The following is a 14798-nucleotide window of genomic DNA, read 5'->3' on the forward strand; positions in this document are numbered from 1 at the left end:
TACTGACACTGTCAGTATATACAGTTGTGCTCATAGGTTTACATACCCTGGCAGAATTTATGATTTCTTGGCCATTTTTTAGAGAATATGAATGATAACACAAAATTTTTTCTTTCACTCATGGCTAGTGTTTGGCTGAAGCCATTTATTATCAATCAACTGTGTTTACTCTTTTTAAATCATGACAACAGAAACTACCCAAATGACCCTGATCAAAAGTTTACATACCCCAGTTCTTAATACTGTGTATTGCCCCCTTTAACATCAATGACAACTTGAAGTCTTTTGTAGAATTTGTGGATGAGGCTCTTTATCTTCTCAGATGGTAAAGCTGCACATTCCTCTTGGAAAAAAACCTCCAGTTGCTGTAAATTCTTGGGCTGTCTTGCATGAACTGCGCGTTTGAGATCTCCCCAGAGTGGCTCAATGATATTGAGGTCAGGAGACTGAGATGGCCACTCCAGAACCTTCACTTTATTCTGCTGTAGCCAATGACAGGTCGACTTGGTCTTGTGTTTTGGATCATTGTCATGTTGGAATGTCCAAGTACGTCCCATGTGCAGCTTCTTGGCTGATGAATGCAAATGTTTCTCCAGTATTTTTTGATAACATACTGCATTCATCTTGCCATCAGTTTTGGCCAAATTTCCTGTGCCTTTGTAGCTCACACATCCCCAGAACATCAGCGATCCACCTCCGTGTTTCACAGTAGGAATGGTGTACCTTTCATCATAGGCCTTGTTGACTCCTCTCCAAATGTAGTGTTTATGCCTGTGGCCAAAAAGCTAAATTTTGGTCTCATCACTCCAAATGACTGTGCCAGAAGGTTTGAAGCTTGTCTCTGTGCTGTTTGGAATATTGTAAGCAGGATAATTTGCGGCATTTGCGTAGAAATGGCTTTCTTCTGGTGACTCGACCATGCAGCCCATCTTTCTTCAAGTGTCTCCTTATTGTGCATCTTGAAACAGCCACACCACGATTTCAGACAGTCCTGTATTTCACCTGAAGTTATTTGTGGGTTTTTCTTTGCATCCCGAACAATTTTCCTGGCAGTTGTGTCTGAAATGTTAGTTGGTCTACCTGACCGTGGTTTGATTTGAACAGAACCCCTCATTTTGCACTTCTTGATTAGAGTTTGAACACTGCTGATTGGCATTCTCATTTCCTTGGATATCTTTTTATATCCCTTTCCTGTTTTTTACAGTTCAGCTACCTTTTTCCACAGATCCTTTGATAATTCTTTTGCTTTCCCCATGACTCAGAATCCGGAAACATTAGTGCAGCACCGGATGAAAGATGCAAGGCTCTGTCTGGAGTCCAGAAACTCATTGACCTTTTATACACACACAAACTAATTACAAGCAAACAGATCACAGGTGTCTGTGTCAACTTGTGTGCATGTTATCAGGTCAAAATCACCAGAGTATGTCAACTTTTGATCAGGGTCATTTGGGTAGTTTCTGTTGTCATTATGGTTTTAAAAAAAGTAAACACAGTTGATTGATAATAAATGGCTTCAGTCAAACACTAACCACAAGTGAAAGAAAAGTTTTTGTGTTATCATTCATATTCTCTGAAAAATGGCCAAGAAATCAAATGCTGCCAGGGTATGTAAACTTATGCACACAACTGTATACATATCAGTTTGCGCTTTGGGGTGCACACCCTAATGCAATAGGCTGTGCACACCTATGCACATGATATATGTATTGTGGCAGGCTGCAGTGCATTGGACTCTACAGTGCATTAAAGCGGAGGTCCGCCCACCGCTGCAAAAATTAAAAGCCAGCAGCTGCACATACTGCAGCTGCTGACTTTTAATAATCGGACACTTACCTGTCCTGGAGTCCAGTGATGTCGGCGCCGCAGCTGATGTTTCTATCAGCTGTCGGGTGCATGCCACCTCCATTGCGAGTAAGGGAACCCGGCAGTGTAGCGTTTCCGCTTCACGCCGGAAACCTCATTGCGCATGCGCGAGGCTCTGCTCCTCTCTCCTACTGGCCTGGCGACAGGGGGAGGAAGAGGAGGAGGGAGCCCCAGCCGTGATGTCAATACCCGCGGCTGAGGCTCCCTGAAGTGGGAAAAGCATAATTGTGAAAGACAGGTATGCTGTCCCCCCCCCCCCCCCCCCAAAAGGTGCCAAATGTGGCACCAGAAGGGGGGAGGAGTACAATGAGCGGAAGTGCCAATTTTGGGTGGAACTCCGCTTTAAGGAAACCATCCACAATGCACTGCACATACAGAATGTACAGTATGTTGCGGTAATCTGCACATTTTGCCAGCGGTTGCTGCAATGCACTAGTATGATTAGGGTCAAAACAGGAGATCAATCTGAAACAGTATGGCCCCTTTCACACTAACCGCAGTGTTTGCTACCCCCCTGAAAAGCGATCATCGGATTGCTGAACAATATTGTTTATGCCAGTGCAATGAGGGTAGACGATTGATTCTCTCTTTGCCATTGTTCAGATGGTGGTGTCTACCTGCCCCGTAGACATGGGACTACTGCCTAAAGTCAGCCATACATGGATCAAAATGTATCTGGTCTAGCAGGGACTGGCCAAAATTTCCATCCATGTATGGACAGGCTGGTTGTACACAAGTCGATGTATCGATTAACTTGTGTACAACCAGCCTGATGGAAAATGTTCTCTTGATCAGCGCTGTTAGAACCGGCAGTGCTGATCAGTGCATTCTGACGGTGGGGAAGGCTCCCCACCGTCAGAATACATTAGTACAGCGGGGGGGAGACTCCCCCATCGACATTGAGTGTATGGAAGGGGGAATCAAGTCATTTTCTTTTGTTCAATCCGCTGGTTGGTATCGCCATCTTAATGTATATCTAAAGGCAAAACTTTTATTTTAGTTTTGGACAGAGTGGAGATGGATTAGAACTCCTGTCAGTCTTTATTCCTGTTTGTGCCCCCCGGTATGGAGATTCCCCCCCCTCTATTTGTCCTGTTTACCATTATCATCGAAAGTGAAAATAAATAAAAATCCAAAATTTTGGGTTGTCCCCAGAAAAGAATAGAGGGGAAATCCTCCAATGGGGTCTCTAGTTCTGGTGACCTGGGGGTCCCCAAGGGATTCCATTAATGTGTAGGGATTTGCTCTCACTTCCTGTTTTGGCTAAGGATGAGCTCCGGCGTGTTCACACAGCCCATGTGCAGAGCCCGCCAGGAAGTCGGCACTGCGCTGCGCTAATCACAGGCAATGAGACATTTCCCGATCTCTGCAGCCGTGCATCGGGACAATGTTTCACTATCTGTGATTAGCGCAGCGCAGTGCCGAATTCCTGGCGGGCTCTGCACGTGGGCTGTGCGAACACGCCGGAGCTCATCCTTAGTTTTGGCTATGGGACAGGATTTGAAGGTAAATCTCCCCATTGGCAACAGGGGTTAGAACCCTCTCTTAGGCCTGGTTCACACCAGGGCTGGACTGGGACAAAAATTTGGCCCTGGACTTCATCCAAACCGGCCCACTTTAATTTTGAGTGTCCCCATCAGCACCCCCTTACATCAGAATGTCCCCAACAGTGACCCCCTTACATCAGAGTGTCCTCATGAGCACCCCATTACATAAGAGTGTCCCCATCAGCGTCCTCTTACATCAGGAGTCACCCCTCTCCTCCCCCTCCTACGTGTACTCACAGCTCTCCAGAATGAAGGCAGCTTCTCTTCCTTTCTCCAGTCATGTGATAAGCGACAAGTAATAAGGGGAGAGAGGAAGGAAAGTCTGCTGGCTGTCTATTTCCCCCTGCAGGGTGGAGGGAGCAGAAAGCCTAATCCTCTCTCCAGCAAGTGTCGGCAGCTACTCCTTGGTGACAGGAATGAAATCGCGATCATTCTTATTAGTGAGGAGCAACTCCAGGACTGCGCCTGACCGGCCCACTGAGCCATCAGCCCACAGGAAAACTCCCAGTAGTCCCGATGGCCAGTACATGTCTGGTTCACACCTATGTAGGTTGCAGTTTGCATATTCCGGGTGCATTTTGCATTTTTCAATACACGTTTTTGATCCATTGAAGTCTATGGAACCAAAAACCAGTCCCTGGCCCTTGCCAAAAAAAACAGATGTGAACTACATTCATAGGAAACCATGTCAAATGGACTGTGGCGTATATTATGTTTTTTTTTTTAGGCAAATTTGTTGTTGGGCAGATTTAAAAACGCACAGTGAAACTGTGGCAAAATCGCAGTAAAAACACATTACGTGCTTTTCTGAAGCTTCTCCATTGAAGTCTATTGAACCAAAAAAGCAAAATAAAGCAGAGTTTTGCGTTTAAAAAAGTCACTGACCCTTTCCAAAAAGGGAGAGGCACATAAATGTATTGATTAGAACGTGTTCCATAGGATCCCATGTTAAAAATAATGTTCTGCGTTTCTGCAAAAAGCATGAAAAAACGCATTGATGTGAATGGAGCCTTAGACCGGCCATAGACGGAGCAAATTTCTTTCCTGCAACCGCTGGGAGAACACAGTGATTATTGCTAGCGGCTATAACAGCTATTATCACATGTAAAATCCAGCAGGCTGGCTGTACCCAAGTTGATCGATTGATCAGCTTTGATACATTCACCTGCAGGTACATGGTTCGAATCTTGGCTGGTTCCTGCTGACAGACCGAGATTCGAACCCCCTATGGCTGGCCTTACTCTGTCCAAGATATAAAGGAAGTTTCGCCTCTAGTTCTATTTGAACACAATTGTATACCTTAAACAATGTTTTAATTTGCATTTGTAAACAAGTAACAATTGTAGGCGTTTAGAAGGTGATACTGTTGCCTCCTGAGGCCTGTTTTGCTGTTTTGTTTTTTACTAATGAATGGCGATTTTGCCTTGCAGGACTGCGCTGCAACTGCGAGCCAAGTATTTGGCTTATGGTTGTGATGCAATGCCATCCAATTACATGAGAGAGTTTGACAGGAGGCGTTACGGCAAAATGAACTGATCCGAGCGTCACCTTGGGGTTGATTTACTAAAGGCAAATCCTCTCTGCACTACAAGTGCACTTGAAAGTGCAGTTGCTGTAGATCTGAGGGGAAGATCTGAAATGAGGGGAAGCTCTGCTGATTTTATCATCCAATCATGTACAAGCTAAAATGCTGTTTTTTTATTTTCCTTGCATGTCCCCCTCAGATCTACAGCGACTGCACTTCCAAGTGTACTTGTAGTGCAAAGTGGATTTGCCTTTCGTAAATAACCCCCCTTGTATGCTTGTAGTAATGATGAGCTCAGGTGTGTTCGCAAGCTGCACGTGCCAAGCCGGCACTGCGCTGCGCTAATCACAGGCAGTGAGACAACTCCCGATCTCTGCAGCCACACATCGGGAAATGTCTCACTGCTTGTGATTAGTGCTGTGCAGTGCCGACTTCCTGGCGGGCTTGGCACGTGCAGCTTGCGAACACGCTGGAGCTCATCCTTAGCTTGTAGGTGATTGGTTGGGGGTGGTAAAAACACAGATCAACCACCTGTTTTCGCCACCTGTGCGAAAGAGGCCTATGTGACACAGGAGGGTTGATTTACTAAAGGCAAATTCACTTTGCACTACAAGTGCACTTGGAAGTGCAGTCACTGTAGATCTGAGGGTGCTGGTGTGGCGAATTCAGTGGATTACACTGCTTCTTTTTTTAAACAGAACTTTACACAAGTGACAGTTTAAAACAGTTCTACGCACCACAGCGGCATTGCAATACAGTGGTCCGTGCTGCAAACCCACTGCTCTTTTCAGTGCATACTACATTTCTCTCCAGAAAGTAAAAAGGTCTTCCTAAAAACTCATGTCTCATTAAGCCCTGGTTTACATTGCAGCAATTTGCCAAATCGGTGGCTATTGCCGGCAATGACACCATCCAAGTAGTTTTGGCACTACTTTTGGCGACTTCGGGGTGCGATTTCAATAGACATCTGTGCAGAAACCCACTCAGATGTCTCTGAAATCGCTCCCCCCGCAAGTCGAGACTGACATGCGGGAATGAAATCGTGCAAGTTCAGCCGAACATTCCTGCTGTCAGTGTGAACCTAGGCTAAAACAATGAAGGGCCAATTCACACTGGCATGATAAAAATGGCTGTCACCGCAAGGACATGCAAGATACAATTGTTTCCTATGTGTCCCATTCACATCGCAATGCAGCCTAACGCTGCATTGCAGTGTGCTGTGGTAAATTGCAAAAATGCTTCATTTTATTGCAGCGCACGAAGCCAGAATCGCACTGCAATGTCAGGCAGTGCAGCGCGTCCTGCTGCCCTACATTGTAGTGAATAAAGTGTATGTTTTATACACTTTAAATAAAGCTTGTACAAAAAAAAAGGGATCTGTGTGATGTGCACCACACTGCTCTGTAACGCAGCTGGAAACGCAGAGTGACCGGAGCGGTGAATTGCTCCTGCTGCTCTACAATTTATCGTCTGTATAGTGTGAATTCTCCCTATGACCCCTTTCACACTGGGGCATTTTTCAGGCGTTTTTCAGGCGCTTTTAGCGTTAAAAAAAGTGCCTGTAAAGCACCTGAAAGAAGCCTCATCTGCAATCCCAATGTGAAAGCCAGAGTGCTTTCACACTGAGACCCCTTTCACACTGGGGCGTTTTTCAGGCGCTTTAGCATTAAAAAAAGCGCCTGAAAGAACCCTCATCTGCAGTACCAATGTGAAAGCCCGAGTGCTTTCACACTGGGGCGCTGCGCTGGCAGGGCGTCAAAAAAAAGTCCTGCAAGCAGCTTCTTTGCAGCGCTTTCATGTTTTTGCCACCGGGCTGGTTGCGCCGATGGATGACCTGAGCCCTTTCACACTGCCAGCACCCAAAAAACGCCTGAAAAACGCCCCAGTGTGAAAGGGGTCTTAAGCGGTGCTTTACCAGCGTTTTTCGGTCGCTGGCAGTGTGAAAGGGCTCGGGCTTTCACATTGGGATTGCAGGGGAGGCTTCTTTCAGGCTCTTTACAGGCACTTTTTTTAATGCTAAAGCGCTTAAAAACGCCCCAGTGTCTAAGGGAAAATTCACATTAGTGCGTTGATCTGCGTTTTAGCGCAGCTGTAATGTATGCATTTTAACACAACGCAATGTAGGTGAACACGTGTGCCAGTAAAGAAAAAAAAATTTGGTTGTGATTTATTTTATCCCCTACAAGTACCCATACCAGCGGCCATCTTTGAGGGATTGGAGAGTGAGGAAAAGAGGAGTGTGTGCAGAGCCGCTGCGTTATGTCAGCGTGTTAGGATTTATTGACATTCACAACTTTGTAGCTCATGTTCGGCTACATATGACACCCAGCAAAAGGATTACAAAGATAATCACTTTCACTCACTCCTTCTGTAACCCATAGCATGTGATAACAAAGAACATCCTGCAAAATGCAATGCATTTTAACGTGTGCTAAAACGCACGTCAACGCACATTAAAACATGCATAAAATGGATGGAAATGTACATCCATTTTCCCTGCATTTAATGCAAGTCCGTGTGAATTCAGACTTAAGCCCCGTGCACACTATGAGAAAATCGGGTGAACGATCGGTCAGTTTTCCTCGATGTTTCACAGCAAGTCGGAGGATAGAAATAATGTACGAAAATTCTCGTGGGACAAAAGCTTTTTTTTGTTATTTGTTGCTTCTGATCATGCGCAGTCTTTCGTATCTAATATTTCTCATACAAAAATTGCACAAAAACGGTACACATTCAACGAAAATTGTTCATTCTGTTTTCATACAAGAAAAAAATGTTGGAGTTTGTCCCTTTGGAAATTTTCATTTAGGAGGTTGGAATCAGCTATTGAAACTTGTGTAAACACTATCAGAAAATCGTACAATTGTTCCTCGGACGAAAATGTTCGCCCAATTTTCTTTCACATAGAGTATTGGCGGCGAGGGAAACACAGTGAATCCCACAAATGCACAGTGTGCATTTCCCACACAGCACTGAAATCGCATGGCGTTCATGTGAACTGCAGGGGGTGTCAATGTTAAGTTAACGACACTCCAAAACGGTTCGCAATAAGTGACAGATCCGATTCCAGTGCAGTTAAAAAAAAAGGTCCTGCACCTTTTTCTGTGCGGATGTGGTGCGATGTGAGTCATACAAATGCATGGCTCAAATTGCAATGCACAGACATCGCATGCGATTTGAATAGGAATGCGGTTCAATTCCTGTGCAAATCACATGCGATGTCCCACATCGCATATATGGGAACCAGCCTTAAGTCCTGGTTCACACTGGTGCGATGGGGGAAACCCTGCAATTCAGTGCCGGTTCCCGCATCGCACCTGAATCGCACACTGGTTCACACTGACATCTGCGAACCGCTGGGGGTGTCAATGTAACGTTAATGACACCTCCAGATTGGTTCACAGTACAGACTGCGAAATGGTGCAGGAATCGGATCGCAGGGGTATGAACACCCCTGCGATATGATTCCAGTGCAGACCAAAAAAAGGGTCCTGCACCATTTTGGTGCGAATGTGATTTCAGCCATACAGTTTGCATGGCTAAATTTGCATTGCACAGACATCGCATGTGATCTGCACAGCAATGCGGTGCGAATCACATGCGATGTCTGTGATCGCACAAGTGTGAACCCAGCCTAAGGGTCATTCATATCAACAATTCAAGCTGAACGCACAGCTGCTGGTACCAGGTGTGCGCTGGGAGACCCAATGCCGGTGTACTGATCTCCTTAGATCGCACGGTTTCCCTTTTTTTTCACAGGACTTTATTGAAATGTCACAAGTAACATTTCTAGCCACTGCAGTGGCTTTACAATGCAGTGGTGAAAAAAAGTACTGCATGCACTATCTTTCAACCGTGGTGAATTGAAACCTTACGAAACAAGGCATTTTGCCTTATCTATGTGTTGGGAATAGCTGCCTGCATCACCCCAACACATCTGATGTAAATGAGCCTCAAGACAGAAGAAATCAATTACAGGGGTTGAGTTACAAAAACTGGAGAGTGCAAAATCTGGTGCAGCTGTGCATGGTAACCAATCAGCTTCTAACTTCAGCTTCTTCAATCAAGCTTTCACAAAAAGCCCTTGTATACATTGAAGCGATTTGTCATGCGATTTGACAGGTCAAATCACATGACAAGTCGCAGCCTATTTCCAGCAATGGCACCATTCCAATCGACATGACGCCAATTTACAAAAGTAGTTCCTGCACTACTTTTGCCGATTTTGGGTGCGACTTCAATAGACATCTGTGCATGAAGCCACACAGATGTCTTTCAAGTCGCACCCGAAGTCGCATGGACATGCGGCTTTGAAATTGTGCGGCTCCAGGTGAAGTCACATGATTTCAAAGCCGTGTTCAATGTGAGACCCCAAGTCGCATGACATCAATGAGAGCTGTCTTAATTAGCACTACTGAAGTTGCTCCGACTTTAGAAAAGGTTCCTGTACTGCTTCAAGGCAACTTCTAACCGACTTGTGCCCATAGACTTTAATGGAAGTCGCCTCCAAGTCGCATCCTCATCTATATCGGTGTGATTTGGATCCGACATTACCTAGGCATTCCCTGTAAGTCGTATCAAAGTAGTACTCAAGTCACCAGGAAGTCGTCTGGCAAAGTTGCACGACATTCAGGTCGCAGTAGTGTGAACCAAGCCTAAAACCTGGAAGCTGATTGGTTTCCATGCAGAGCTGCACTAGATTCTAGTTTTAGTAAATCAACCCCCGTAGTTTAGTTTTTAAATGTGCTATGAAGTCATTTGAACAATAAGTGGATATCAGATTTTGTTGTATTGGTGAAAGGTATGTTGATATGTGTCCGGTTTTGTTACCCTTTTGTTATTTATTTTTTTCTGGTTGTACGTTACAAGGATTTATTTTTTATTAAGTAATATTCACTTTAAAGGAAGCAAGAAAAATCCAGTTTTTACACTTATCACTACAGGACGGTTTATTAAAGGTGTGGTCTTTTCTATGTTACTTTACAATGAATGAAGTCTGTCCCCTTCCCCCGTGAATCTCCACCCTGGTAATGGAGTGAATGCAGTGGGGAGGATCAGTTGGAAGGAGGAGAGGACTGTCACTCCCCCTACTCACTATAAATACTCTGCTCCGACTAACACTGAGTAGCCAGCAGCTTTGTGCCAGTGGTCTGTGAACACCTCTGTCCCGATCCAAACTACAACCATGAGTTTCACCACTGCTTCCTATTCTCCCCTGAAATCCCAGCGCTTCTACTCCTATGGCTCTCAGATGGGAGGAGGTGGCAGTTCTGCCAGTGTCCATGCTGGGGCAGGGGGCTCAGGCTCTCGGATCTCTGTGTCCAGGGTGTCTACGGTTAGCTCTGGATTCGGTGGTGGCTCAGGATTCAGTGGTGGCTCTGGATTCGGTGGTGGCTTAGGATTCAGTGGTGGCTCTGGTGCAGTAACATCTTCAATGAGTCTCCTAGGAAGTGGCCAGAATGAGAAGGAGACCATGATAGACCTCAATGACCGCCTGGCATCCTACCTGGATAGGGTACGCAGCCTAGAATCCGCTAATCAAACCCTGGAGCTGCAGATTCGTCAGCATTTGGAAAAGAAGGGACCCACCAAGGACTGGTCTCCATACTTCAAAACTCTGGAGGAACTGCGCAAACAGGTGAGCATCCCACCTCACTAATATTTTATATACTTTTTTGTTTTGTAAAATATTTCTATAAAAAAAATATATCAATGTAAATGTTTGAATGAAAAATGAGTAATTATTAGTAAACTATTCCTTTTATATGATTACAGTATGTTTATTATTATTAATATAGCACCAACAGTTTGTGCAGTGCTTTACAACGTTGGGCAGACAGTACAGGGGGGATCAGAGGGTCCTGCCCATTAGAGCTTACTATCTAGGATGTATAATTTTAGCATGGGGAGGGCAATTTTATTCAACTAAAGCAGACAATATCTAGACCAGCTGCGCACAGTAACCAGTCAGCTTGTTCATCTAGGCTTTGAAAATGAAAGCTAGAAGGTGATTGGTTTGCCATGCACAGCTGCTCCAGATTCTGGCTGCTCCAGTTGTAGTAAATTCCCCCCTTCTGAGTTAATACAACAGAAACTTTATTTTTTGCCCCATTGATGCTACTGCTAGGGTTTGAACAGGGGTGTTTTTTTTTTTTTTTTTTTTTTTTTTTTTTTTTCCTAGCCAATGTATAACTATAAAATCCTGACCTATATATTAAAATTTTAAAGGGTATGTATCTGTTTGCCTACGAGTTTCTTACATGTAGGCTTACTGGTTTATCCCATGCATAAACTCTTAAACTGTTCCTTAGCTGTAAGGGAGATAACTTGGGTGCAACAAGTACAGGAAAGCTTAGGAGGAATCAGAAGAGTTAAAGTTCAGGATGTGGGCTGGATGGAGTTAAGCGGATTCTCTTCCTGGCAGTCCTGTGGAGCTGCAAACAAATCATTAGTGCGGTACTCAAGGGATTTGTGTCTTAAAAAAAAAAAAAAAAAAAAAAAAATTTTTTTATAGGGTCTTTGTGTTCTAATTCCCTGACTGTCAGTAATAGTTTAGAACTGTGATAACCTGCCACTAACTCTAGTAGCTCTACTGGAGAAACGCATCTGCTTCTTGTATAAAACTAAAAGGCCCAGCAAACCTTCAGGAGTGCTCGTACTTCAATGATGCAAAGATTTGTTTGTCTTGGACAAAATCCTAATTTCAAGGATGCTTGAGGCCATTGGTACTTGTAACTTTTAGCATACAGTATACTATAGCTTTACATTGAGGCTAATAATGCTTTACATTGCAATTTGCCTAATTAGAGCACATTCAGGATTGGTTGAGGTGGGTGCCCATCAACCAATCAGAAGCCATCATTTATTATTTGGCATGCGGCTACTGAGTTTTCACTTGTAGTCGATGCCCCATGCTGTGCTGACTAATGGCATGGAGTTATTCTAATTGTTTTCATATTCTTTTTAGGTATTTGATAGAACTTTGGACAACTCTCAGCTAGTCCTGCAGATTGACAATGCTCGCCTTGCTGCTGACGACTTCAGAGTAAAGTAAGTCTTTCAATTCCCTTTGGAACTGAACAGATGAGAGCTATCCTTTCCTGTATATAATTACACTCCCTAGCTAACTGGAATGATTTCTTAATATGTCAACGAGTAAATTAGGCCATGCCAAACCAGCATGAAATGTGCTGTCACAGCTCAGCAAAGTTCCATCCGCTATGAAAATAGAAAAGCAACAGGGAAATTTGCCCTAATGGTCTGATCACCCTTTCTTTTCTTTTTAGGTTTGAATCGGAGTTGGCGATCCGCCTGTCTGTGGAGACTGATATTAATGGACTGCGCAAAGTCATCGATGACACCAATGTCTCTAGACTCAACCTGGAGAATGAGATCGAGTCTCTGAAGGAGGAACTGATCTTCCTTAAAAAGACCCACGAAGATGTAAGTAAAGTTAGGAGGTTAAAGGGTGCTAGAAAGTAACAGGTGTTAAACTTTAAATATGGTTCTAATATGTGTAAATATACTCTTACAAATTTGACTTGTTCTCCTTGGAGCACTTCTTGCAGCTTGTGGAAGGGAGGATATATGTCCATCTTTGAATGCTATCACCTGCTACCATTCTTGTCTATATGGAAAGTCTTATGTAACAGTGTGCATCCCCTGACTTCTGCTGCAGAAGTTAATTGTTCCTTTAGATGGCTAGATAGGGCCAGTATGCTCTCCGGCCTATGCTTAAAGGATGTTATATTACATTCCTCCCACCAGTCCAAAGATCCTTCTGACTGTACAGTTATAATATACATGTTATCTACATGCAGTGGGACATTGATCCTAAAGTAAAATGGTGACTTTCCATTTAAAATATGCACTGCAACATTTCTAGCTGGTTCAAACCTCTGATTCAGCAGGATTCGAGCCATGTATGGGCAGGCTGATTGTACCCAAGTTGATGGCTCAATTAACTTGGATACAATCAGCCTGTCAGATTTTTCCATGTGGCTATAGCTGCTAGCAATCGATGTGTTTGGCACCTTTTTTATATGTACTTAAGGGTGATCATAAGTGGAAGAACCAACCAGCCTAATTTTTTTTTGTTTTTTTGTCTTTGAAGGATGTCCATGCACTCCAGGCTCAGATTGCTGGCTCCGCAGTAACAGTAGAGGTAGATGCTCCCAATACTCAAGACCTGGGCAAAGTCATGACAGAAATCCGAGCACAATATGACACACTGGCACAGAAGAATCGTGAAGATGCGGAAAAATGGTACCAAGCAAAGGTATGAAAGTATTCCATGAAATAAAGCTACACCTACTAGTAGTATGTGCATTTACAATCCACAAAACCTTCGGGTTTGTTCTAAACTTTCCATTGCCAGCATGACAAAAATGTGTATTGAATTGCAATACAGTGTGATAAGCATCCTTTATTGGGTCCAGTAAAGTAGAGTGGGGTTTTCTCTATCTACAGGTGGAGGAGCACACTGTGCAGATCACCCAAGATTCAGAAGCACTTCGTTCCTCCAAGACAACAGTGACAGAGCTGCGTCGCAATATTCAATCTCTGGAGATAGAGCTGGAAACACTACGCAATCAGGTAATGTCTCGTGGAGTCCTAAATGCCTGTTCACAATGTGTAATCTACTTTGTCCTAAAATGGATTACTTTAAATCTACAGAAACACAACCTTGAAGGTTCCCTTCATGACACAGAAAGTCGTTATGCTATGGAACTGGAAATGCTTAGTGCCCAAGTTCAGGCACTTGAGGGAGAGCTGACACAAGTACGCAATGACTGCCAGAGACAGCAACAAGAGTACCAGGCCCTACTAAACACCAAGTTGAGGCTAGAATCCGAAATCCAGACATACAGACGTCTCCTCGAGGGAGATGATTTCAGGTAAATGTACTGATTTTAATTTTAAAATTGCGGTTACTATCAATTCGCATCATTCATATCCACAAGCTTCCTAACTTGGCAAAGTTCTGTATCACAAAGGGATTCCAGGAGTTGGCTGTATGCAGGGTATCTCTGCTATGATCTAATTCCGGCCTCATGATGTATCTTGATCTGGACATCCATGTGAAACTTTGACACCTATTTCTCTTGCTAATCTCTAATATATGCCAATGTGTGAGCTATAATAAATCATCATGATGGTTCTATTTGAACAAATGACCACACAGCAGAACACTATCTCTAAAGAATGGCTTTGTTCTGGTCTTCGATCACTTCTTTAATTTATAACTTTTTTTTTTTTTTTTAACTTTGCAGCCTCCAAGATGCCCTCTCAGCATCATCCACACAGACAGTAAAGAAAGTCATCACAACAACACAGAAGATTATAGATGGAAAAGTTGTTTCAGAAAGTAATGACACACATGTTCTTGAGTCCTAAATGACACACTATTGCCTGGAAACTTTTTTTTTTTTTGTCTGTTTTTATGTCCAATGCATTTCAGTGAATAAAGAATCCAGGTTTTGCATATATTTGTGTATTGTGCCATTTCTTCTATATTAGAGAACAGGATAAGACCTCTTTTAGTGCTAACATTCTTTGCATTTGGGGAGAGTTGGTGCCCTTTGTTTTTAGTATGGGGGGGGGCCTTGGGCCATAGGATGGCTTCACATAACCCATCAAGTGCCAGAATACTCAGCAATGCTCATTGGTACTTTAGAGCCTCCTCCATAAATTAGTGAAGAATCGCAATCAGTTTGTAGTCATGTGTTTTCCAAACCCATATGACTTCGACCAGCCATACACGGTGTGCATTTCTTTCTTGCACCTACAGGTTGCAGGAAGAAATTTTGTACGATTTCCTAATCAACAGACAGTGCTAATGGGACTTGGCAATTATCTGT

The 14798-nt window shown here is 43.7% G+C and overlaps 1 protein-coding gene across 1 annotated transcript; it reads left to right on the forward strand.

The window, feature by feature from the left end:
* Positions 1-10031: 10031 nt before the first annotated feature.
* KRT18 (keratin 18) lies at positions 10032-14424 on the forward strand. The gene is made up of 7 exons (XM_073613549.1): positions 10032-10576; positions 11906-11988; positions 12225-12381; positions 13052-13216; positions 13408-13533; positions 13615-13835; positions 14211-14424. Exons 1-7 carry the CDS (start codon positions 10124-10126, stop codon positions 14332-14334), a joined length of 1329 nt encoding a protein of 442 aa, XP_073469650.1. The 5' UTR covers positions 10032-10123; the 3' UTR covers positions 14335-14424.
* The last annotated feature ends 374 nt before the right edge of the window (positions 14425-14798 follow it).

Source organism: Aquarana catesbeiana, linkage group LG02 (genome assembly GCF_042186555.1).
Source record: "Aquarana catesbeiana isolate 2022-GZ linkage group LG02, ASM4218655v1, whole genome shotgun sequence".
NCBI lineage: Eukaryota > Metazoa > Chordata > Amphibia > Anura > Ranidae > Aquarana > Aquarana catesbeiana.